The sequence below is a fragment of the Oryctolagus cuniculus genome, chromosome 2, assembly GCF_964237555.1.
Source record: "Oryctolagus cuniculus chromosome 2, mOryCun1.1, whole genome shotgun sequence".
NCBI classification, from domain to species: Eukaryota; Metazoa; Chordata; class Mammalia; order Lagomorpha; family Leporidae; genus Oryctolagus; species Oryctolagus cuniculus.
This window is the reverse complement of record NC_091433.1, coordinates 139,373,656-139,401,294: the sequence shown is the minus strand read 5'-3', so window position 1 is coordinate 139,401,294 and position 27,639 is coordinate 139,373,656. Positions and strand designations below refer to the sequence as shown.

The 27,639-nt window shown below is 38.9% G+C and overlaps 1 protein-coding gene across 27 annotated transcripts in view; it reads right to left on the bottom strand.

Annotated features, from left to right (window-relative positions):
- WDPCP (WD repeat containing planar cell polarity effector) overlaps positions 1-27,639 on the bottom strand; it is a 378,644-nt gene that overhangs the window by 274,429 nt on the left and 76,576 nt on the right. For 16 of the 27 annotated variants that reach the window (XR_007918238.2, XR_007918239.2, XM_051842843.2 and 13 more), the window contains 2 exons: positions 3,303-3,387; positions 720-767 (listed from right to left, as the gene is read on the bottom strand). Coding sequence is in view for 24 of the 27 variants with exons in the window: in XM_051842843.2 (XP_051698803.2) it covers positions 720-767; positions 3,303-3,387 (133 nt within the window). In the remaining 3 variants the exon portion in view is untranslated. Of the gene's footprint in view, positions 1-77; positions 628-719; positions 768-1,535; positions 1,615-3,302; positions 3,388-16,847; positions 17,013-18,675; positions 18,860-20,028; positions 20,427-27,639 lie in introns of those variants that run through there. The other 11 variants (XM_051842849.2, XM_051842853.2, XM_070069054.1 and 8 more) reach the window with 7 other exon arrangements.

Sequence of the window (27,639 nt, the reverse complement as noted above, 5' to 3'; positions counted from 1 at the left end):
GAGTTGGGAAAAATGTCACAATTTGGATATTTTCATTTCATAAAAGTATTTCTTAAATTTGCACTGAAGAGGCTTACGTAGCACAACAGGTGGGCCAATATCCTGAGCTTCCAATCTCATCAGATAGAGAAGGGAACTGCAACCGAGCCCAGAACAGAAGCTGCTTCAGTCTGTCATCAGAACCATGAAGCCGGCCTATTAACTACCAAGCTAAGCACACAGAATGCTCACACAAGCCCCACTTCAACAGAGACCAAAACAGGAAGTAACTCTAGCTAGAAAGACCTTTTGGCCCATCATAAAACTTCTGGGATTAACAGGATTAATCAGATAAAGAAAATTGATCATTCACTCAGAAATGCCTATTTCAGATATCAGGTGAGGATCCGGGAGGCCAGCATCAGTGGGTCCCACGCATTAACAATGCCCTCTACTGGGACACCAATAAATAAACGTGAAGAGACTATCCTGTTATCAGCCTCATCAGCAGTACAATAAAAATGTTCATCTTCTTCTACCATATTTTATCAATATTGCTTTATTTTATACAGAACAGATAGATATCAACCCTCAGCATTTTTCTAAAGATCTGAAGTTACTTTTCTTAAAATTCAAGAATTTATCTAAAGTTCACAAAAATGTGGTTTTTAATGGTCAATATTTTACACTTTAGAATATTTAGTTTATAAGAAATTAATTGAATAGAATAGGCACTTTACCTGATGGATCTTTCTTGTCATAATACTGGTAGATCCCGATGTCTCTATCTATAGAAAAGAAGAAATAACATTAAATTATGATAAAAAGCTCTGGAGAATAAGAAGCCAAACCATATTATATTGGGGGGAAGGGTAGGGAGGAGAGAAGAAACAGTCTCCTTATGTTACTAGAAATAAAATAGCTCAAAAGCATCTGGACATGGGTTCATCTATTCTAGGGATATGCAGAAACTGGAAAGTTTATCAGTCTAATGAAAAAAGATTTACACAAAACTAGAATGGCATGAGGGAAAGATTAGTAAAGAACTGAAATCAAGGAAGACCAAGTTTTCTCTTTCACACTTCCTCTGATATTTTTCACAGGGCGCTACCAAAAGGAACTGCCACTAAGCAATGCCAAATGAAATCAGTGGATGGAAGAAAATGCCCTAACTGTTGGATTCCAAGCTGTGGCTTTCTTTTCTCCAATTTATAGCTCAAAAGTCTAGTTCCCATCCTACAGCGTTTGGGGGAAATCTGCAGGAAAGAAAGGGAGGATTAGAGGAAGGTATGGATAAATTATTATCTGAAACTTGTTTAGATTCAAAAAGCCTTCCAAACCCATTCAAATTCGGATACTCTGCTGGGGCTACTTAAGCAGCAAAGCTAGGCTTCCCAGATGTTGAGACTGATTTAACCGAGGAATCTGTTCTTAAAATTTAAATACAGGGAGTACAAAATAATTTTGTCAATTTTTGTCATATCTATGAATAATGAAATATTTCTTTCATTGAAGTAACATTTGTTTTCTTCCATGCAAAATAACTGTTAACTAACATAAGGAGGATACAACTGTCTTGAAAGAAGTGGAAGCAGTAAGGCTGCCCCCTAGCGACTGGCTGCTCCAGACTTCCTCCTAATTGAATAAAACCACAAAAACACATTAATTACTGCTTTAACTAATATTTTACATATCGTTTTTCAAAACAGTCAATCATGTGTACTTACTGTACTTATTTTTATTCATTATGCCATTAACTGAGACACAGAATGCAATTTATGACTACTAGTTAGACTGGAAATATTTAATAAGGATTCAATGGAAAAACTCATGAGTTTAGCTTCTCAGATGTAGATAATGTTTTATTTCTTAACCTGAAATGTGATTTTATAGGTGCATCTACAATACGTCCTTACGATATGTGTACTTTTCATAACAGATGCTCTATCTTAGTTTTAAATGGGGGGTAGGGGTTTAAAGATTTTATTTATTTATTTGAGAAGGAAAGTTACAGACACAGAGAGAGAGAGAGAGAGAGAGAGAGATATTTGGGTTCACTCCCCAAATCGTCCCAATGGCTAGAGGTAGACCAATCCAAAACCAGGAGCCAGGAGCTTCCTCCAAGTCTCTCACCCTAAAGAAGCTCCTGGCTCCCGGCTTCGGATAGGCGCAGCTCCGGCCATTGTGGCCATCTGGGGAGTAAATCAGCAGATCAAAGACCTCTCTCTCTATTTCTAGCTCTCTCTGTAACTCCTGTCTTTCAAATAAATAAAATAAACATTTTAAAAAAGAAAACATATATTACCCCCAAAGAAATGTGAAACAGAGAACATATGAATATAATTGTACATCTTAGCCATATGTTTGGAATGTCACTTTAATATGATATAAAAACTCCTTTATAATTACCTAGCTTGTAAATACTTATGAATGTAAAATCAGTTATTATGAATAATCCCAAGAAAAAATTGAACACATATGTAACTTAAGAGGAAACAAGAAGTAGGCTTTTGTGCTAGCAATTAAGATGCCCCCATATCAAAGTGCTTGAATTTGAGTCTCAGCTTCACTCCTGATTCCTGCTTCCTGCTAATGATGGTTCATATATTTGGGTCCCTGACACCCACGTGGGAGACCTGGATTGAGTTTCTTGCTCCTGGTTTTGCCCTGGCCCTGTCCTAACTGTTGTGCACACTTGGAGACTGAGTCAGAAGATGAGTTCTCTGGGGATAGCACTGTGAAACAGCAGGTAAAGCTACTGCCTAAAGTGCCAGCACCCAAAATGGGTGTTGGTTTGAGTCCTGGTTGCTCCAGTTCCAAGATAGCTCCCTGCCGATGTGCCTGAGAAAGCAGCAGAGGATGGCCCAAGTGCTTGGGCCCCCACCACCCACAGCACATGGGAAATCTGGGGGAGGCTCTAGGCTCCTGGCTTTGGCTTGGCCCAGCCACAGCAACTGTAGCCATCTGGGGAATAAATCACCAGATGGAAGATTTCTCTCTATCTCTCCTTCTCTCTGTAACTCTGACCTTCAAATAAAGAAAGAAATCTTTAAAAAAAAATTCTGTCACTATCTCTCTGCCTCTCAAATAAATAAATAAAAAAGTAAAAAAATTAGACCAATAAAAATTTTCAAAACTAAAAATTAAACTCAAATTTTAAAAAAGTCAATAAATAATTAAAAGGAATTGTTTTTCCATTAACCAGTCTTTCATTAAATATAAAGAAAAGAACATCACTGAGGTACAGAATCCAGACTCTAAGCTATTATTTATAATGGTATAACATATTTGAAAAAACTGAAATTGAGTCAGAGCTCATTTACCCTCAATGTGTAAGGTATTCTTCAAAGACCACAGGTGTAGTTCAGTCAAGCAGAAAGACATCTGACGGCAGACGTAATCTCTGTCCTGTTTAAAAAATAATCAAAAAAGTGCCAATTAGTTATCTTCTATTGCCCCCCAAAAAACTAACATACCTTATAAATGACAAAAATAAAGAATCATTTGCCACTACTGATACTTGAGATACGGTCTTTTAGAATAAACACACTTTATTGTATCCTTGGTTAACCATCCAGAAATAAACTAGAAAAAGGGGGAAATATACTTCTTTTTCTGGATTTAATATGACATCACATTGAGCAATGTGGTAAGAATATATATATATATATATATGTATATGTATATGTGTGTATATATATATATATTTGGGTCTTCAATAGCATATGTTTGGTGAAGGCTCTGAGTATATTTAGAATTATTTAGTATTTAGGCATTTTTCAAAAAGTTGTATTTATAAGGAAAAGAAAAATCTGTTAAGTAGTTATTAAGTTCAAGGACATTTTGTGGTGCATATTTTATATATAAAGCAAATATTTATAATCTCTTACATATAAACAGGCTAATTAAAGGGGAATTTGCAAGGTAAATGATATATAGTTACTATTGTAAGAAATACAATTACTCAAAAGTAAATGGTGTGAAAACACATTAGCATTCAGACTAGTTTGTTAATCTGCAGTTATGATGGATCCAGATCATCTATTCTAACTACATTTTTTTAAATAACTAGACTAGTAAAAATATGCATATTCTATTTCCTCCCATTTTAATAGTAGAGGTTAGTAATGGATACTATTAACATCTTTTTTTTTCTTTAACAAGTAGAACATTATCAATATAGAATGGTTGGGGAAAAGACCAGTCTAAATAGAAAAGAAAAAAAGTCAATATTTTCCATATATTTGAAGGAAATTTACACAATTTTCAAATGTTTGCTTAGAAATACATATGGTACTATATATTAGTAATACACTTAGCAATTTATTGACTTAGCTGAAAAGCAAAGTGACAGTGAGAGGGAGAGAGAAAGGGGAAGAGAATGTTCCTTCCATTTGTTCACTCTCCTAAAGGCCTCAATAGCCAGGTCTGGGCCTGGCTGAACCTAGGAGCCAAGAACTCCCTCCCAGTCTCCCACATGATGGCATCAGTCTAGAGTACTTAACCAGTCTTCTATCGCCTTCCCAGGCAGATTAGATAGAAGCTGGATAGGAAGCAAAGCAGACAGAATTCAAAGCAGCACTCCAATATCCAGTAGGTTTCACAAATAGCAGCTTACTTGCTGTGCCATTTCACCAGCTTCACATACATAAATTTAAATTATGGGCATTTTCTTTTTAAACTAAAATTCTCTTTACAATAAACTTCAGAATAATAAAGTTTAAGAGGTATTTTAAGACAACTTTCATTGGAGGAAACGTTTTCAGCTTCTTTAATATTAGGAGGGATGAAAAATATTTCCAGCACTGGCACTATGACAAAACAGGTAAAGCCGCTGCTTGCAGTGCCGGCATCCCATATGGGCGCCAGCTCCAGTCCTGGCTGCTCCACTTCTGATCCAGCTGTGCTATGGCCTGGGAGAGCAGTAGAAGATGGCCGAAGTCCTCATGTGGGTCCTCAAGACCCACGTGGAGACCAAGAAGAAGCTCCGGGCTCCTGGCTTCAGATAGGTACAGCTCTGGCCATTTTGGCCAATTGGGGAGTGAACCAGCAGATGGAAGACCTCTCTCTCTCTCTCCCTCTCCTTCTCTGTGTAACTCTGACTTTCAAGTAAATAAATAAATCTTCAAAAAAAATATTTCCTATACTATTCATGCGTGATAATTCAAAAATAATTTTAGATATAATACAAACTTCCTTGGCCCTTCCTGCACCTTTACATTTGACCTCAGTGCACCTACAATCATCAATAAACATGTATGTTCAACTAACAAGTCACACTGTGTTAAGAATCAAAACTTCAGGGGCCGGTGCCATGGCATAGGTTAATCCTCCACCTGCGGCGCCAGCATCCCATATGGGCACTGGTTCTAGTCCCGGCTGCTCCTCTTCCAATCCAGCTCTCTGCTGTGGCCTGGGAAAGCAGTAGAAGATGGCCCAAGTGCTTGGCCCCTGCACCCACACAGGAGACCAGGAAGAAGCACCTGGCTCCTGCCGTTGCAGAAAAAAAAAGCCATTTGGGGAGTGAATCAGTGGATGGAAGACCTTCCTCTCTCTGTCTCTCCCTCTCACTGTCTGTAACTCTACCTCTCAAATAAATAAATAAAATCTTTAAAAGAAAAAAAAAAGAATCGAAACTTCAGTATAAAAAAATGTAGCAGCATAGAAGGGCCCAATCCTACCTACACTAGGGCTGGGAGAAAGCTAAAGACATTGTAAAATGTTATGGGTCTCCAAAGAAGCACAGAATCTCAGTAGTTTAATGATTAAATGATGATGATTGGGACCAGCACGGTGGCATCGAATGTTTAAGCCTCTCCCTGTAGTGCCAGCATCCAATATGGGCACCAGTTCCAGTCCCAGCTGTTCCACATCCAATCCAGTTCCCTTCCAAAATGCCTGGGAAAGCAGAGGATGGCCCAAGTTCCTGGGCTCCTGCACCCACTCGGGAGACCTGGAAGAAGCTCCTGGCTTCGACCTGGTCCAGCCCTCACCCTTGCAGCTATTTGGGGAGTGAACCAGCAGATGCAAGGTTCATTCATTCTCTCTCTCTCTCTCTCTCTCTCTCTCCCTTTCTCTCTCTCCTTCTCTCTCACTCCATCTCTGCATTCAAATAAATACATAACATAAATAAATAAAAATAAAATGATGATGAATAAAACAGATAACACTTATTCCAAACATGTCAGATGCTGAATCCTCATAGCTGCTTTTTAGGGTAATACCACTAAGAGTACTTTCTTTCCATAATGAAGAAACTGAGGCACAGAGAAGTGTCAGAGCCAGCAGGTAGCATAGTAACTACACAGACTAGCTCTAGAATCTGCTCACAATTGTAGTGCTGTACTGCAGTGGTGTATACAGATGTGCAGGACAAAGCACACACAGTAGTTTGAATAAAAGAATGGCAATTCCAAGGATGGCAACAGATAGAAGTACATGGTGGAAAGTGATGGAAAATGATAGAAAGATGAAGCTGAAAAGAGTTTTAAGGAAACAGACTGTAATAATGATAGCAAACTCTCTTGCAGTGAAGTGCCTTGTAAAGTATAAGATGAAACAAAGGATCACCTGATACCTGGTGCTGGCTGCCTACACAACTGTGGAATGGGAGAGCTAGTGAACTTTGAGTAAGTATGACTGTACTCTAGAGAGGATGCAGATCACTATCACCAAGCAGTAGAGAAAAAGATATTAGACTAAATGATTTTTCATTTCACCTAATTGTTATCTTTCAGTATTGTCACCTTGGAAGTAATTTTAATGAGGCTGCCATTACTCCAAATATTCCCAAAGCAGTGTTCTTTAGAATTACATTCAGTTAGTTTCATGAGGCTTATATCAGAATTATTATAGGTACACATTTTAAAAACTAAAATATACTGCATTTTAAACTGCACCATTCTCGCTTGGATAGGTAAGGTCTAAAATGGTCGTTTGAAAAAAATCAGGGGGGCCGGCGCCATGGCTCACTAGGTTAATCCTCTGCCTGCGGCGCCGGCATTCCATATGGGCGCCGGTTCTAGTCCCGGCTGCTCCTCTTCCTGTCCAGCTCTCCACTGTGGCCCACGAAGGCAGTGGAGGATGGCCCAAGTCCTTGGGCCCCTGAACCCACATGGAAGACCAGGAAGAAGCACCTGGCTCCTGGCTTCCAATCGGCATAGCTCCGGCTGTAGCGGCCATTTGGGAGGTGAACCAACGGAAGGAAGACCTCTCTCTCTCTCTCTCTCTCTCTCTCTCTCTCTCACTGTCTAATTCTGCCTGCCAAATAAATTTTTAAAAAATCAGTTAACTCATTTATTTTACATATTTTAGCTTAAAATATGAATCCTGGAATCTCACTGCCTATTTAACTATTCTAACTTCTCAGCTCACTAGCTTACCAGCTATAAAATAGGTATGTTAAAGTACCTACCTCAGGACTATTTTAAGGGCACATTTACTCATTACCTTACCACTGCCATTGCTACTATTACTTAACATGAATATCACTATGAAAAATAGAATAATACATAGTAATTTCAGAGTGTGAAATGAATGAATAAGTACTAAGTATAACAGGTGATTTATACTGTAAAAATATTCATATGTACAGAAGTTTCTATATAAGAGAAGGTATGTGATTTAGGACACACAAATGGGTTAATATTTCATTGTAAGTAAGGAATAAATTATGTGATGAAATATGCATATTTTCTGATAGAGAATCAAAACTCATCAACCTATACAGCAAACTAGAAAATTCAAAAATCACATTCCTCAACTTAGTGTTTATTCACAGACCATAATTATGACTTATGGCAATTTGGGTAACGACAAGGCTGAAGTTGAGCTGTGTGTGACTACATAAAATTATTTTCTCATTTAAATGAAATATATATAAAATTTTATATGGGAAACCAAAAGAGTTGAACTTTCACTTGCATATCAAGAGAGGACAACACTTGAAATTCTATTTTTCAGTTTAAGTCAATTCAGTAATAAAGAAGGTTTGTTAAAAGCTTCTCCTGTTAGCAGAAGTAGAAAGTACAGTACAACTTTCTTCATAACCCACATTGGCTATTTATAAGAAATAGAAACATCTTTAACTTGAAAAACCGACAGGTCCACTGCCCATATCTTTACTAAGTTTGGAAGTCCTAAACTTCTCAGAAATTATGGTGTTGGGGAGAGTAAGCAAAACGAGTTGTGTAGAAATCTTCAAATGCCAAGACTAAAGCTGTTAATCCTTTGCATTTGGACACAGGGGAAATTCTGAGAATAGTACAGTATGGAGTCTACGACCTCATTTGTCTTCTAGCTCAATATTCAAGGATTCACATCTATTCCAATAGGCATTGGAAGACTCTGAAAAAGGTACAGACTCTTTGTTAAAATGTTCTGATGTACAAACAATGCTCCCCTAGCTTCTCATTAAAAAGGACACAAAAAAAGGGCAAGAATGACATTCTTATTCTACTTTATAAAGGACACTTCTGCAGCCCTACAGAGAACATATAGTAATAAGGACAGAGAAGTGGCCACAAGGGTGGTGCCCATGAGAAAGAAGGCAGAAAACAACGTCCTCAGTGAGAGTCGTGGTTTTCAGACAAAACAGAATCTATATCCAAGCAGATGTGGTAATCAAAGAGAAGTGTATACCACCTGGATAAACAGCATCAATAATCAGCAATGGAACAGGTCCAGCAAAACGTGGATGAAGAAAATGGCCGTAAGTAAACGACTCATTTATGAAGACATCAAAACCCTTGTGGACTCCCTAAGGTACATGTGATTGAGGGCTCTATAAGGCATTAGCAGCATGACCAAAGACAGTCAAATTCAGATTATTCATCCTTCTTTTTTCCTGGAAGTCTTGCCATCTTTACAAACTGTACCTTTTTTTTTTTTTTAAGAATTTTTTAAGACCTTTAAAATGTCTTGCATTTTACTCAAGAATGCCATCAGTTAAAAAAGAATGCTGATAATTTCCTGGTATGAAAAATCCGCCTGGAGGAAAGTAGTCAAGACTGAGCTTGTATTATTCAAATATTGTATTAGAGCATAAATAGTTGTTTTGAAGGAAGGAAGAAAAGAATTTCAGAAGAATGCTGGATTCTGCATTTTGGGAAGCAGTAGTGGTCAGGGATTTAAAAGGTACTAAAATAGGGGGTGCCTACACAAGGAAACGGAAAAATGCTGCACTCTAAGAATGCCAGTGCATTTCTCTCAGGGATAAACCCAATGCCCATGACATGAAAGAATAAATGTAGCTGTATAGGGCAAAGGGAATGAATAAAAAACATAGCAAAATATCCTAATATTTAATAGGAAAATGAACCATCCAATGAAAAGAACAGCAGAATGAAAATCATAAACAAAAATTAACCCATAATTAAAATTTTATTTTTAAGTATCTTTTTACCCTTACAATTTGCTTTTCTATTATATAAGGCAGTTGATGGTAGTCTCACATGTCTTAGAAGGCCATCCTCAATCCAAGCTTCTAGTCTACATGAGAGAATATGCAGCATAATCTTTGTAAAGATTCATTTTATTGGATCAGCACTGTGGCACAGCAGGTTAAAACCCCAGCCTGCAGTGCCAGATTTCCAAATGAGCACAGGTTTGAGTCCCAGCTGCTTCACTTCTGATCCACCTCCCTGCTAATGTCCTGGGAAGGCAGCAGAGGATGGCCCAAGTACTTGGGCCCCTGTACCCATGTGGGAGACCCAGAAGAAGCTCCTGGCTCCTAGCTTCAGATTGACCCAGCTCTGGTCGTCGCAGCCATTTGGGAAGTGAATCAGCAGATGGAAGTCCTCTCTCTCTCTCTCTCTCTCTCTCTCTGTAACTCTGCCTTTCATACAAATAAAATAAATTTTGTTTTAGATTTATTGTATTTATTTGAAAGGCAGAGTTACAGAGAAAAAGAGAGAGAGTTAGAGACAGAGAGGGAGAAATATTCCATATGCTGGTTCATTCCCTAAATGGTCACAAAGGCCACGTCTGGGCATGGCCAAAGCCAGGAGCCAGGAGCTTCTTCAGTTTTCCCAGGTGGGTGCAGGGGCCTAAGGACTTGGGCCATCTTCTGCTGCTTTCCCAAGCACGTTAGCAGGAAGCTGGATTGGAAGTGGAGCAGCCAGGACTCGAACCGGTACAAATATATGATTTCAGCATTGCAGGCAGTACCTTAAGCCACTACACCATAACACTGGCCCTAAACAGCATAACTTAAGTTGAGCTTGACTAGGGTAGGGTAGGCAGTTGGTGTAGTGGCTAAGACCTTGTTTAGGAGGTCCACATCCAATACTGGAGTGCCTGGGTTCAAGGCTCATGCTTACTTTTGATTCCAGCTTACTGCTAATGAACATCCTAGGAGGCAACAGTAATGGCTCAAGTTCCTGGGTCCCTGCCACACGGGATAAGAAGATGAAGTTCTAGGATCCTGGCTTTAGCCTGGCCCAGTTCCAGCTGCTATAGTCATTTGCAGAGTGAACCAGCAGATGGAAGATCAGTCTGTCACCGTCTCTCTCCCTGTTTCTCTTTCAAATAAATAAATAAATATTTTTAAACAAATGAAACAGGTCTTTAAAATAATAAATAAGAATAAGTAGAGTTTGTCTGAATTTAGGATGGTTATTTTCTTATATGAGGAAGAATCTATGATAGCCCAAATTTTGAAGATCCCAGAAATCCTTTATTTTCTATTTATATCCTCAAAATTCAGCATTTAAAGACTTCCCTTCATTTTGGATAGCTTTAAAGTAAATTAATATTTATTTCTCTTGAGAATAATTTTCACCATATATGCTAAATTTTGAGAAAGTTATGTAAAATTGGATATTCTAACTAATACAATATTCATAATCCTTTGAAAAACAAAATAACTATGCTTAGAAGTAGAGATTACCTGTTACTGAGCTTGTATTATCCAAATGTTGTGTTAGTGCACAAATAATTGTTTTGAAGGCAGGAAGAAAAAAATTTCAAAAGAATGCAAGATTCCATAAAATTCTTGCCTTCTACCAATGTAGTTTAATATGTATGAAGTTCTCTGACTTCTGAAGTCAGCTATTTTCGCTGCTATGGGCAGGACTGAAAGCTTGAGGGCAAATAAAATCCTAATGTAAAACATGGTGACACAGAGAGAATTAAGAAAGAGAAGACACTGCTGTAGTTATAGCAGAGATAAATGATCTCATGGCACCAACACATTTAAAATGAATGTGTGTTGGCAAAAACACAAAAAGCCTAAGGGAATCTTTCTTGAGCGTACACTTAGAACATATACCTGTTACTTATTACCAATAAATTTTCTGAGGAATATCTGTTCACTAATGCAAAAGATACAGCATACTAGATTTTAGCTTGTAAGAAGTTCTGAGTTCCATTCCATAGTAGAGTGACTACAATTATGTTGATCAGTTGTGTATTTTGTTATGGAAAAACAAAACCTGGTTAACAGGGTTTTGGATGTTTTCATTATAATGAAATGTTAAATGTTTGAAGAGAAATATACTTACTATTATTACACATTACACAGTGTATATATGTACTAAAATATCACATAGATGCCAAAAATATGTACAACTCTTATCTCTGTTAAAATCTTTTAAAAGTACAAATTTTTAAAGAAGGTTTAATATTGAGCCAATTGCATAGGAAGACACTTTCTCTGTGTCTCCAAGAATTTCCACTAATGATAATTGGAATAAAAATGTAAACTATGGGCCGGTGCTACGGCTCATTTAGCTAATCCTCCACCTGCAGCGCCGGCACCCCAGGTTCTAGTCCCAGTTGGGGCACCGGGTACTAGTCCTTGTTGCTCCTCTTCCAGTCCAGCTCTCTGCTGTGGCCCAGGAGGGCAGTGGAGGATGGCCCAAGTGCTTGGGTCCCTGCACCCACATGGGACACCAGGAGGAAGTACCCAGCTCCTGGCTTCGGATCGGCGCAGCGCCGGCCGTAGTGGCCATTAGGGGAGTGAACCAACGAAAGGAAGACCTTTCTGTCTCTCTCTCACTGTCTATAACTCCCTCTCTGTTTCTCTTTCTGTCTAACTCTGCCTGGCAAAAAAAAAAAAAAAAAAAAAAAAAAAAAGTAAACTATGACAAAAATGTTCAAAAATAAAGACTCCTAAATAATATGAATATATTTTAATGGGAAGAGGTCAATTGACTGTAAACCATGATATTTATTTATTAGCCAGAGAGAGAGAGAAAGGCAGACAGAACTCCCATCCTCTGGTTCACTCCCTAGCAGAAAGAATAACAGAAAAGGGAAAGCTCCCAACCACTGGTTCACTCCCTGAATGTCCACAACAGCTAGGCCTGTACCAGGGCCTGCCAGAAGCTCAAACCCAATTCAGGTTTCCAAGGTAGGTGGTAGGTGCTCAATTACCTGAGCCATCACAGCTATCTCCCACAGTGTGCATGGTGGAGAACCAGTAGTCTGCGCAAGAGCCAAGAACTGAGCCTGAGCTCTCCAACATGGGACACGTGTGACTTAACTGTTATACTAAATACACCCTCTCAATAACATGAACTTACCACTCATTAGTTATATTAGGTAATTATCTAATAATCACTAGATAATTCTCAAATTATACAGAATTCAATGTATGGGTCCGCAAACTTTTGTTCAGTGTCATCAACACAGTATTACACTGGAGCCAGCACATGGTATAGTTGGTTAAGACACCATCCGCAGTGCTGGCATCCCATATGGGTGCCAGTTTGAGTCCCAGCTGCTCACTTCCTATCCAGCACTCTGCCAATGTGCCTGGGAAAGCAGCAGAAGAAAGCCCAAGTGCTAGGGCCTTGCACCCACGTGGGAGACCCAGAGGAAGCTTCTGGTTCCTGGCTTTGGCCTGACCCAGCACGGGCCATTACAGCAACTTGGGGAGTGATCCAGTGGAGGATCTCTCTCTGTCCCTCCCTCTAATTCGTACTTTCAAATAAATAAATAAATCTTTTTAAAAAATATAGAGTATTACAGTAATACCTATTAATCATATTCATTAACATATTTAGTCAATGGCATGTTACCTAAAATAAGCAATTTTTCTAAACATTCAACACTTAAACCAAATAACTAAGCAATGATAAAATTTGTGTCAAAGGGCAGGAATCTCAAAATAAGGAAACCTCAAGTCTGAACTAAACTTATCATATCAAAACATTCGAGAACAAGAAACCACTGGCTCATCTGCACTTCACAGAACTTATGAATGATATTTAATTATACAACACAAACACTTTAAGCACCTTATATGTATGACATATTACTGTAATTCACAGATACAGATTTCTTCAGTCTAACGCTCTCCCAACTGAGCTATTTTGCCTCCCTGATCACAGATACAGATTTCTAAAACAGGGTCTTGGGGCCGGCACTGTGGTGTAGTGGGTAAAGCCGCCAACTGCAATGCCGGCATCCCATATGGGTGCGGATTCTAGTCCTGGGTGCTCTACATCCAGTCCAGCTCTCTCCTATGGCCTGGGAAAGCAGCAGAAGAATGCCCAAGAACTTGGGCTCCTGCACCCATGTGGGAGACCTGGAAGAAGCTCCTGACTCCTGGCTTCGGATCAGCACAGCTCCGGCCATCACAACCAATTGGAGAGTGATCCAGGAGATGGTAGTGCCCCCCATTCCTCCCTCCTTCCCTCTCTCCCTCTCCCTTTCTCTAGTTCACCTTCTCTCTGTGTAAGTCTGACTTTCAAACAAATAAAGTAAATCTTTAAAAAAAAAAAAAAACAGGGTCTCAATTATCAAATAGCTTATAATCCAATATAGTACATAAAATAACCACCAAAACAATACTATGACGTTTGTGGTAAATGTGTTTATGTTAAGTTTAACAATGTAAACAGTTCTGGGTGTTCAGTTGTAGTTCTAGTTTGATTTTGAAAAATTATCTTATAAAGTAGAGGGTAGTTGAGGATTGTTGGTTTTGCCTTTTTTTTGTTGTTGTTAGGTTTCTGCTAAACACAATAGATAAAAAGGAGGAAACAAGATACAAAAGCATAGAATAGAAAAGATGAAAGGTTTATTTGAGGAATAGTAAGAAATCTGGTTTGATGCACAGGCAGAGGAGATAAACTATACTAAGAAAGTCTTTGAATCTCAAATTTAGGATTAAGACTTAATATTTGCAAGGTAGCTAATGGGAAATAATGAAAGGTTCCTGATGTAGGAAGGTATTTTTTTTCACTTTTATTTAATAAATATAATTTTTTCCAAAGTACAACTTTTGGATTATAGCAGTTTTTTCCCCCCATAACCTTCCTCCCACCCACAACCATCCCATTTCCCACTCCCTCTCCCATCCCATTCACATCAAGATTCATTTTCAATTATCTTTATATACAGAAGACCTATTTAGTATATATTAAGTAAAGATTTCAACAGTTTGTGCTGGGTCAGGCCAAAGCCAGGAACCACACAGATACACAAAGTATAAAGTACTATTTGAATACTAGTTATACCATTAATTCACATAGTACAATATATTAAGGACAGAGATTCTACATGGAGAGTAAGTGCACAGTGACTCCTGTTTGCTGATTTAACAATTGACACTCTTATTTATGGTGTCAGTAATCACCCGAGGCTCTTGTCATGAGTTGCCAAGGCTATGGAAGCCTCTTGAGTTCACCAACTCTGATCTTATTTAGACAAGGTCACAGTCAAAGTGGAAGTTCTCTCCTCCCTTAGGAAGGTATTTTAAAAATTGTAATCAATAAATCAGAAATGTTGTTGGAAAGTTAACTGAGTGCGTGGAATACTGGAGGAATAGAGGCAGAATTAAAAGAGCTGACCTGTTAGAAAGAAAATTAAAATAACTGATAGGAGCTGGAGCTGCAGCACAGTGGGTTAAAGCCCTGACTTGAAGCGCCGGCATCCCAATGGACGCCGGTTCTAGTGCCGGCTGCTCCTCTTCTGATCCAGCTCTCTGCTATGGCCTGGGAAAGCAGTAGAAGATGGCCTAACTCCTTGGGCCCCTGCACCCACATGGAAGACCCAGAAGAAGCTCCTGGCTCCTGACTTCAGATCAGTGCAGCTCCGGCCATTGTGGCCATCTGAAGAGTGAACCAGTGGATGGAAGACCTCTCTGTCTCTACCTCTCTCTGTAACTCTTTCAAATAAATAAAATAAATCTTTCAAAAAAATAACTGATAACATTTGCATTCAGCAAAAAGGATCTGAATTTGTGAAGGTGGCAGATGGATTGTAAAAGAAGAAATTCAAGTGATCTTTTGATGAAGAAGTCAATAGCACATCAGCACTGATGAATCATGGAAGGAAGAAGGAAGAATCTGAAGTGACCACTCAGAGCTGAGGACCTGGTTACTGCACAAATAGTAAACCTTACCTTAAACATGCGTCCACTGAACAGGCATGCCTGTATCACATGTGGCTGTTAAAAGGGTACCAAAGCCAGCGCCGCGGCTCACTAGGTTAATCCTCTGCCTGCGGCGCCAGCACTCTGGGTTCTAGTCCTGGTAGGGGTGCCGGATTCTGTCCTGATTGCTCCTCTTCCAGTCCAGCTCTCTGCTGTGGCCAGGGAAGGCAGTGGAGGATGGCTCAAGTGCTTGGGCCCTGCACCCGCATGGAAGACCAGGAGGAAAGCACACGGCTCCTGGCTTCAGATCAGTGCAGTGTGCTGGCAGTAGCAGCCATTTGGGGGGTGAACCAACGGAAGGAAGACCTTTCTCTCTGTCTCTCTCTCACTGTCTAACTCTGTCGGAAAAAAAAAAAAAAAAAGGTACCAGGACACTCCATCTGTTCACAATCACTGCCTCAATTACTCAATCCACACACCTCAATTGTCCTAGCCACTGATCTGGTTACTTGCTATTCTGTCACACTTTAGCTTTGTACCTCAGCTTGTAACTATGGTTCTTCCTCGTCATTCTTCTTTGTCATACTTGGTTCCCAGGAACCCCTTACCCAGACTTGTTCCCACTGGATTTATCTGAGTTTCAAGGTCAGGATTTGGAATGAAACATATATGGGAGGCTGGCACTGTGGCGTAGCAGGTAAAGCTGCTTCCTGCAGTGCAAGCACCTGATATGGGCACCAGTTCAGGTCCCGGCTGCTCCACTTCTGATCCAGCTCTCTGCTAACATGGAAGAAGCTCCTGGCTTCGAATCAGTGCAGCTCCAGCCACTGTGGCCAACTAGGGAGTGAACCAGCAGATGGAAGACTATTTCTGTCTCTCCTTCTCTCTTTGTGTAACTCTGACTTTCAAATAAATAAGTCTTAAAAAAAAACATATATGGAAACTGGTTAGTCTAGAAGAAGAGCAAGTTTTGCTCAAGTTATTTTTAAGACTTTTACTTATTTATTTTGGAGGTAGAGTTACAGACAGTGAGAGGGAAAGACAGGGAGAAAGGTCTTCCATCCACTAGTTCACTCCACAACTGGCCAGAGCTAAGCCAATCAGGAGCCAGGAGCCTCTTCAGGGTCTCCCACACAGGTGCAGGGGCCCAAGCATGTCAGCCATCTTCTACTGCTTTCCCAGGCCATAACAGAGAGCTGCATTGGAAGAGAAACAGCTGGGAGTAGAATGGTTGCCCATATGGGATGCCAGCACCGTAGGCAGAGGATTAACCTACTGCGCCACAGTGTCAGCCCATTGCTGGTGTTATTAAGTGGAATTCAAGACACAATGGGAGTTTAAGGTAAAAGGGAGTCACCTGGATAGATACCACCAGCTGGTAGCTAGAAATATAGAACTAGGGCCTAGACTACCTAAAAATTATTTGGGAGCAAGGGAAACTTCATAGCCCAGCAGGTTAAGATGCCATCTGCAAAATCAGCATTCAATATTGAAGTACCAGTTCAAGTCTCTGCTGCTCTGCTTCCAATCTGGCTCCTTGCTAATGTACCTGGGAAAATAGCAGGTGGTGGTCCAAGTATTTTGGGCTCTTCCACTCATGTCAGAGACTAGATGGATTTCCAGACTCCTGGCTTTGACCTGGCCCAGTTGTAGGCACTGTAGACGTTTGGGAAGTGAACGAGTGGATTGAAGATCTCTTTCTCTATCACTCTGCCTTTCAAAGAAATAAATATTTTAAAAATAAAAATTATTTTGGAATTTTCTAAATGAAAAATAAAGTTAAAGCAACTAAATAAGATCCTCAGAAGGGTAATAAAGTCAAGAATAGATGTTGTGTTAATTCTTCTACATGGAGACAATGAAAAAGACAGACTAAAGGGTGAGCATTTGGCAAAGCAGATTAAGACACCACTTGGGATCCCCACCAGACTTCCCAGGTTCCAGTCTCCGCTCCACTCCCAATTCCAGCTTCTTGCTGATGCCCATACTGGGAGGCAGAAGGTCACAGCACAAGCAGCTGGGTCCTTATCTTGCATGGAGGAGATGCACATCAACTTCCCGACTCCTAGCTTTGACCTGGCACAGCCCTGGCTGCTGGGGACATCTGAGGAGTGAACCACTGGATGGGAGATTGATCTCTCTCTAATATCTCTCTCTAATATAAAAAATAAATACATAATTTTATAAAAATAAAGAAAAAGACTCAGATAATACTGTGTTAGGAAAGCCAGGGAAGAGAAAATGTGTATGTGTGTACGTGTGTGTGTCCGTGTCTGTGTCTATATGTAAAGCAGTTTTATAGGAATCTAACATTGATTTTGAATTTTAATGTAGAGATGACTTCAATGGTTTATTGAGAAGTAATGTTTAAGTAATACATAGAAATTAAGTCTACTAAATAAGGTGTGGTTCTACTGTTCTGAATGCTGGGCTCTGAGCCAAAAATGCCTTCATTTTGATCCTGTTGCAACAAACTTACCCCAAACCATTTAACCTCTCTGCCTCAATTTCCCCACCTACAAAAATAGGGATAATGATATTGACCTACATTTGTAAGGGTGTTGTAAGGATTAATTAATGCTGTTTAATGCTTTGAAGATGAAAAGTGTTGAACATTATTAGTGGGTATTACATAACTAATTATATGTAATATAAAAATTTATCCTTTAATTTTATTCAAAGAGTTATCAAATAAATGTTCTAGCTCCTCTAGTGACATTTACTCTTTATATGATCATTAAGTAATTTTAAGTATACCTATATCTTTTCTATAAGTGTTATAGCACAAAAAGTTCTAGATGGGTTCAGAAGCCTAGAAAACATTTTCAACTTAAATGATAAGTGTAAATATTCAGGACATGTACCTGATATTAAGTAAATGCCAAAGCTAATATCTTTGATAATGAAATTTTAGATTTAACACATAAAACTACAGAATTAAATGATACAAGCAAAGTCCAAAAGCACGAAGCATTATGGTAAAAACTCTCTCATATCCCTATTTTTAACACTGGTTCAGAATGTAAATTGAATGAAAAATTTTTTAAATCTATCAGACCTTCTTTCTGGGCTTTTGTGTCTTCTTGATTTTCAAAATTACAGTATCAAAGTATCTTACTATTTTAAAAATGCAAATAATGTATAAGGAAGCATTTTATGTAAAAGTGAACCAGTCCCTTTCCCTACTCTAAAAGGAGCCACTGCACAGTATGGCACATGGCCTTTCGGATTTCTTCAATATATTTAACAAACTGTCCACACCCAGGTTGAATTGTTTTGTATTTCTGTAAAGACAGAATTTTACTACACATACAACTTCCTTTTTTCACTAAACAACACAGCATAGATATTCTCTCTGATAGCATATACAGATATACCTCACTAACAGCTGCAAGATGTTCCACAGAGAGGCTGGCACTGTGGTGCAGTGGATTAGACTGCCATCTTCAGCAGCAGAATCCCATATGGTCACCCGTTCGAATCCTGGCTGCTCCACTTCTGATCCAGCTCTCTGCTAATGGCCTGAGAAGGCAGTGGAAGATGTCCCAAGTTCTTGGGCCCCTGCAAGCATGTAGGAGATTCGTTAGAAGCTCCTGCCTTCTGGCTTCAGTCTGGCCCACCCTCAGCCATTGCAGCCATTTGTGAAGTGAACCAATGGATTGAAGATCTCTCTTTTCTCTCTCACTCTAACTTTATCTTTCAAATAATAGTAAAGATGCTCCACAGAATATATCATAACTGACTTAGCCATTCCCTTAATAAACAATCTATTTCTAATTTTGCCTTGCAAACAATAGTACCTGAAAATATACATACATACACTTAATGTTTTGACAAACACTGCCAAAGTAACCTCAGAAATTTTTGTGCCAATTTACATTTCTACCCAGAATATGCACTTTTTCCTAGAACCTCAAAGACAGCACATAACATTAATAAAGTTTTAAATTGTTGCCAGTCTGGTAGGTGAAAAACAGATTCCTGTAATTTTAAGATTTATTTTTTCATTCATTAATGAGATCAAATATTTTTCATGTATTTTTAAACAACTGTTTTTCCTCTATAAATTACCCATTTCTACCTTTTGCCCACCTTTCTATTAAATTCTTTATCCCTCTGTGCATTGACATTCTTTGCTATATATATGACATATTTAGCCATTTAATATTTTTCATCAACTTTTATATGTGAAGAAATTGAGAGAATATAGAATAGACATTTTTTACAAATTGGGTATAACATAACAGAAAGCTCTTTGAACTCAGATCAGTTCGTGCTGTATAAAAATGCCAAAGAGATCTAGGCCCATGGCCAGAGGGTGGTTCACCACAGATGTTAACAATTGGTCGGCAGTTATTTTTCGATAAGGCAAAAGGTAACACTTCTATACTGCAAGAGAACCTGTGTATCATTCTTACTAAAAGAAGTTGGAAGAAAGTCTGTACCTAGAGAGAAAAACTGGAATCCTTTCACTTTTCTGAAACAAGCTATGGCAAAAGCAGCCTGTTATACCTAAAATTTGGAAAATATTTCTCTAGGGCATTGTTCAAACTGTTTAATTTACTTAGTTAAATAGATCTTGTCAATTTAACATTTTCCACATTGTAAGCAGTTTTGACATTTAGACAATTTATCAATGGCTTCTTCATTGTGGCCTACTTCCTCCTCTTCTTTCTACTCATTACACACAACAAATTAAATTTCACTAATATTTAAAGATCTGTGCTGACCTTTGCATAGCCATTTTCTAGGTTCCTATTAATACAAACATCTTGTTTGCTGATGCCCATTTTAAATATTTTCCTGCACACAATTTTCCATTATTCCAAAGAGACGTCTATGTAGCTGAAGCTCATTTTTTCCATTATCTTGCAAAATAACTGGAATAACATATTAGGCATTTTAAGAGGGGAAAAGGTATTCTTACATAAGCAAATAATAATAACAGTAAAAAATAATAATCTTCTCTCACCACTACCCCCAACCTTACTCAACTTCAAAAGTAAGTACCCACCTTACTCAACTTCAAAAATATAGACTTAATTGTTTTTAAGATGTACCACCATTCCAGCAATAAAAAGATAACAAAAATACAAATGTTGGCAATATGATAATGATAATTAATTCTAGATTATAAGTCTATAAATATAATTTTATGTTACATTTAGGATAAAAATTACTTTGAAGGGAAAATAAATTGAACTTCATAAATAATTCCTTAACAGCCGAGTTAAATAAAGAGAACACTTAAATGCTCTTATCTAAACCACTGCTTAAATACCAAAATAATTTGTCAATTTAGAGTTACTGTTTTAAAAAGCATATAAATCAAAGACTGTTGTGAAGTGAGCAAGAATGAAAGAAAAGATAGAAATCTCTTCTCTACAAATAGGAAAGACAGTGAAAATTTTGAAGTGGCCTGCAGCTATACCACCTCAATCTTGTCAGATTTCACTTGTCAACACTGATGACAGATTGCCAACCGTTCCTCTAAAAAACAAATCCAGTAACTGTTGAAAGAAAGGACTTCAATTAAAAAGTAGACTATTTCATGGAACTTCATAGTTGTATATTTTAAAATCTTTCTTTTTCAAAAGAGACTTGTAAAATGTTTTTCTATGGCTACTATCAAAACTTGCAAGTTAAAGAAGTCTCCTTACACGAAACAGTGAAAAGTGGAAACATTTTTAAATATATGCTAAATGCATTTTATATTCATTATTTCATTTACTATCCACAGGAACCAAATTAAAGTATGTAAATTTGTATGTGTGTGCAAACACACACACACACACACACTTTTCTACACAGGGAACAGCAGTTTTTCCAAGAAGCCTGCTCATGTGCCTCCTCTCCTACAAAATCAACTCTGACTGGCCCTAATCCCCTCAATTTAATGGTCTAGGGAGGGAAAGCAATTAGCACAAGTTCAATCAGCTTGGGACAGGAACAGTTGGGTCTAGAATTCCTGTCTACAGACTACCTATGTCAGACTGCTTCTAGTCTACCTCCCCTCTGCTCAAGATGTCCTAAATGGAGTCTTCTGATACCTGAGCCCAGTGTCAGGTTAGATTTGTATAATTAACCCGTGGCAAAAGATACCAATGAAACCCATTTTCTGGCCAATTTTCTTTTGCTTAGATAGCTCTTGGAGAAAGTTACTTGAATGCCTATTTAAGGACTGTTTGATTATTATATCAATAGTTTATAAGTAAATTGATGTGCCTAAAATATCTGATTAAAACTGGTATTTCTAGGCACTAAATATTGTTCCCACTATATGTTTAGCAGACTTCATAGATATAAAAATAAGCTCCAATATGATTTATTAAGTTATCAATATCTTCCTTTTAAGTTATTGTATTAGATGAGAGAAGCTTTATTTCTATTTTGACTACTCTTATTTGGTAGCAGATCCAATGAAGTCCTCAGCCTTCCCTTCACCTCAGTCTCTATGACAAGTTCTTAATGGAATGTAAACAAGCACAAATGCTCACAATTTATACAAATTCTATTGTGAATCTTTTATTATTGTGATTGCATCTTCCATCATATTCTTTCTTCTCTGGTTGGTTATTTTAACCTTTAGTAATGCTTTGTTACAGGGTTCTTTCCCTTTAGTATTTTGTTTCAAGGATGAATGAAGAACCAAAGTAGATAATTTAGGAAAGAACAGCCTTTTCTTACTGAAATGAAGGCATGTGAATAACCACCAAAGTCCCCTGAGAAGAGATTAATTTCACCTCAATATATTTAACACAGGTATACAGAACCACGGCTTTAAACGTTAAAAATTACCTAATGCAGTAGGAAATTATTGTCTGATATTTGTAAACCAGTAGACTAAAATAAGGAAAATCTTGGATTATGATGCTTTGCCCTAAAGCCCAAAAAATTGTAAATTAGTAATAAAAAAGAGTTTCCTATAGTTTTAAAATTGTACCTAAATTATTGAGGCATGAATGGGAAAATGCATTTGAAAATCTTTGACAAATGGTAATTGTTCAATAAATATGTTTCTTTTTCATGAGCACCAAATGGTCATAAAATGAGTCTAATTTCTATAATACTTAAAATATTTTCTAATTATTTTGAAGTTTTATGGGACATCATTTTCTAATTATTTTTAGTTTGGTTCATATTAAGAAGTGTCCACTCAACCACTGAGTCAGGTATCATGGCAGGCATCAGGGACCTGAAGTGGGGGGAAAAAAAAAAAAGTCCTTGTCCTTGAGAGGGTGAAAACAGTGACATCAGAGTATGACAAATAAAACAGAACTATGTCCAGGAAGAAAGTACAAAGAATAAAGTTATTTTTTCTAGCACTTGACAATCTCAATCAGAAAAAAAAAGAAATCATATGTAACAATGCATGGATTTCGAGGTTATTTGTGTCAAAACAAATTTTTTAATTCCATTTTTCACAAATCTTTTGAAGTATTCTCATGCATTTTCAGAACCTGAAACTTCTTCAAAGAGAATGAAACATATGACCAACATGAATCTACTTTATTTCCCCAATTCTAAGATCAATATTATTCACACTTGATGGTTTCCAAAATTTTACTTACCTTATAATCAGAGGGTATGTTTAATAGTATCGACATTTTTCAAAAGAACTTGATGTTAAATCAACAGTACCTTATAATCAACGGTAAATTAGATGTGAGGAAACATGGTATATGTCAATGCTAAAGACTTACTGTGGTAACAAGAGCAGCTAGCTACAAGTGACTTGACAACTTACTTAAAACCCTGCATAGAGAACCATCCCAGCAGGGGACTGAACACATGCAGTTACTTTTAGTCCCTTCCAAACTCCCACCAAAATGACAATAAAGCCATTAAAAAATCAAACTTATAAAGCAAAGAGGCAAAATAGATTCATCAAAATGTTGGAGGGTAAAAAGCAGATAGGCAAGAGGCAACTGAGAACAGATTCAAGAAAGCAGAAAGCCAAGCACTTATGTGAGGTGGATGGTTAAGGACCAAAAAGCACTTGCATTGGAACTCTAGATAGGCTCAGAACCTGGAAGAACCAAGTATTTCTGAAAGAATGGCTGTGCTGGGGGCTGGAGGCTGGCACTGTGGTGTAGTGGGTTAAGCCACTGCCTACGACGCCAGCTTCCCATAAGGACACTTGTTCATGTCCTAGCTGTACCACTTCTGATCTGACTCCTTGTTAATGCATCTGGGAAAACAGCAGAGGTGGCTTAAGTTCTTCAGACCCTGCCACTCAAGAAAAAGACCCAGAAGAAGCTGCTGGCTTCTTCTAGCCAAGTCATTTGGAGAGTAAACCAGAAGATGGACGACCTCCCTCTCTGCTTTTCAAATAAATAAATAAATCTTTTAAAAGGAAGAATGGCTGTGCTTATATGTGAAAGCAAAAAATCTGTCTGAAAGTCTATGTAAATAATCTCTAGAATTCTAGGCATTCATTGCTCCCAGCACCATCAGGTAATGATCATCTCTCTCCACCATAAATGTAAACTTAGTAAGTTCTATCAGAGTAATTTTTCTAATAAAAAATTTTTATTTATTTATTTGAGAAGCAAAAATCTGCAGGTTTACTCTTCAAATGACTGAAAATAGCTGGGGATACACCCAAGTCTCTCATGTTGGTCAAAGGAACCCAGTTACACTTGTGCCATCATTGCTGCCACCCAGGGTCTGCATTGGTAGAAGCTGGAGTCAGAAGCAGGAGTTGGGGGTGGGAGGAATGCTGCATTGTGGCGCAGCAGGTTAAGCTGCTGCCTGCAATCCTGGAATCCTATGTGGTGCCAGTTCATATCCCAACTGTCCCACTTTCAATACAGCTCCCTGCTAATGTGCCTGGAAAAGTAGAGGAAGATGGCCCAAGGGCTACTTCAATGCTAACGGCTTTGGCCTGGCCCTGCTCCAGCTATTGGCAGCCATTTGGGGAGTGAACCAGTGAAAGGAAAATCTCTCTCGTGTGTGCTCTCGCTCTCTCTCTCTAACTCTGCCTTTCGAACAACGAAAAAAAAAATCTTTAAAAAAAAAAAAAGCAGCAGCAGCAAGAGTCAGGAACTGAACCCAGGCCTTCTGATGTGGGACATGGGCATTTTAACTACTAGGCTATATGCTTGCTCTTAGACCAATTTCTAAAAAAATAAAATTACTGAGGGTGGAAGAGCTATAAGGAAAAGAAAGAGAAAACAAATTCATGGAACTAAAAACAAGAGAGCCAAAATTTAAAAAATCCAAAATAAGATATAGAAATATTATTGATAAAGTCTCCTAGAAGGAAAAAAGGAACACACACTGTATATCCAATAATAGCTTTGATGTCACCCAACAGCCCATGTATCAGAACCTTGATACTCAAATGTCTCCAAGTCCAGGTAGAAAGAAACTACTGCATACCCAGCTACTCGCAGTTTTAGCCGAGAGGGAATTCTATAGTCACACACTAATTTCTACCTCAGCCGGGGGAGCTGACTGGGGATAGTGCAACTGCCAGGACTGGAAGAAGAAAACTGCCTTGCTTCCTTCCCCTGGTCCCACCTCCTGCAGAGCGCCATACTCAGCAGTAAAAAGTTGGGCAGTGCGCCTCTACCAGCACCAGAATCAGTTAGGAGACACCATTTTCTTAGAAGTGGGAGGAGTCTGCAGCAACCCCTATCACTGCTGATACTGCCTGATGGAGAACTTGAGGACCACATCGATTGGAGTGCCCATCTAACCCTGTGAAGGGTGAGCACACTGCCTGCTTCCCATGCTACCCACAAAGGCTCCCAGCAACTAGCAGGCAGGAAGATTCATCTTAATTAGCTCAGAACAGGCTGCCATGGCTCGTGTGCATACGGAACTAGGGGACTTTATCTGAATGATAAGTCTGTGGTACCGACTGACTTTAAGTCTGTCCTGGAGGCTTGCTTGATAGAGCGTAGGGCTCCTACTTAAGCCTGTGAGGCAATTCCCTTCCCTCACTGTATCCCAGGCATCCATATTCAAACTTCCAAGGCAGAACACTGACAGGCAGTTGGCTCTTGCAATACGTTAGCTCTCTCCATGAATGAAGCAGGCTCATGAGGCTGAGAGTAGATTCCCTGCTCCCTGTGACTGTGGGAGCCCTGCGTACTATGACTATAGGAATTCTATGACTGCACAATAGAGTGTGGGGTATAGCTGGGTTTCTGAGCAATCATTGAGTCTGGCTTCAGAGGCTGGGAATTCCCTGCGTGCATGGCATGGGTCAGTGCCGAGGGTTCTCTGCTCACACTGAGGATCAGACAGATCCTTTGTGCAGTTCATGTGCCTGAGTGGGTGAGGTGTGTAGCTACTGTGAGCTCACCATAGGCATTGATGATCTTGACAAGAAGGAGGTGAGGCAGTGATCACACCAATGTGATCATACCCTCCCCACTGCTGACAACAGAGATCATCTACCATGCCCAACCTGGACACTTGCACCATGCCCAAGCACTCACTAACCAGAGCTCTCTGGCCCCAAGCACCACATGCCTCTAAGGAGCAGACACTCCCACTAAGCCACAGAGGCATATTTCAAAGACAAAAGCTATAAGAGGAGAAAACTAACAAGTGGTTCAACAAACACCTAAAAATAGACATAGAAATATGAAAAACAGGAACAAGGAAGAAAATATGACTCCCACAGAGAAACACAACACTTCAATATTAGAAACTGAAGACAAAGAGATTGATAAAATGCCCAAAAAGGAATTGAAAAGAAGGATCATAAGATTACTGAAAAACAATGAGATGCAAATTCATGAGTTAAAGAAATTCATACACAACAAGGAAGAAAAATTTTGCCAGAAGATACAGATGTTGAAGTGAAATCAAAATGAAGCATTAGAAATAAAGAATCCAATATGTCAAATAACACAGTGGAAAGCCTTAATAACAGATTTGGTGAAGAAGAAGAAAGAATATACAAGCTGGAAGAAAAATCTTTGGAAACAGTAAAAAAAAAGAAGAAAATATCAGAAAAACTGAAAATAGTTCTCAAGATTTATGGGATACTATCAAATGACCAAACATATGGGTCTTAGGAGTTACTGAAGGTGTAAAGAGAAAATGGATTAGAAGGCCTATTCAGTGGAATAATAGCAGAAAACTTTCATAATTTGAAAAAGAAAGGCATATCAAAGTACAGAAAGGACAAACAACTCTTAATAGACATGACCAGAAGAGATCTTCACCCTGACACATTATACTCATAGTTTCAACAGTAAAGCACAAAGAAAAAATTAGAGGGGCTGGAGCTGTGGCGCAGCAGGTTAATGCCCTGGCCTGAAGTGCCGGCATCCCATATGGGCAACGGTTCTAGTGCCGGCTGCTCCTCTTCCAATCCAGCTCTCTGCTATGGCCTGGGAAAGCAGTAGAAGATGGCCAAGTCCTAGGTCCCCTGCACCCACGTGGGAGACCCAGAAGAAGCTCTAGGCTCCTGGCTTCAGATCAGCACAGCTCCAGCCATTGCAGTCATCTGGGAAGTGAACCAGCGGATGGAAGACCTCTCTCTCTCTGTCTCTACCTCTCTCTGTAACTCTGCCTTTCAAATAAATTAAAAAAAAATCTTAAAAAAATTGTAAAATGTACATGACAGAAATGCCAGTTAACCTTCAGATATCTATTAGCCTCAAAGCTGATTTCTTATCAGAAACGCTACAATTAGAAGAGAATGCAGATGTAGCCTACGTCCTAAAAGAAAAAAAAAAACTGTCAACCAGAATATTTACCCTGCAAAGCTCTCATTTATGAATGAAGATGAAATAAAGACCTTCCAAGACAGAAACTGAAAGAATTCATCACTACTCGTCCAGCCTTAAAAATGATACTTAAAAGTAAAAAGGAAATCCAAAGGAAACAATAGGAATATTTATAGAAAATGGTAGGACCAAGTCATTACTTATCACTAATAACCTTGAATGTAAATAGCATAAACTATTAAATTTAAAGATATGGACTGGGGCCAGTGCTGTGGCACAGCAGGTTAAATCTCCACCTGTGGCAACAGCATCGCATATGGGCACAAGCTCCAGTCCCGACAGTTCCTCTTCTGATCCAGCTCTCTGATATGGCCTGTAAAAGCAGTAAAGGCTGGCCCAGGCACTCAGGCCCCTGCACCCATGAGGGAGACCCAGAAGAAGCTCCTGGCCTCTGGCTTGGGATCAGCGCAGCTTCAGCTGTTGCGGTCATTTGGAGAGTGCACAAGCAAATGGAAGAACTTTCTCTCTGTCTCTCCTTCTCACTGTCTGTAACTCTACTTCTCAAATAAATAAGTAAAATATTTAAAAAAAAGAATTAGAAGATATGGACTGACTGAATGGATTAAAAAACAAAACCCATCTATTTGC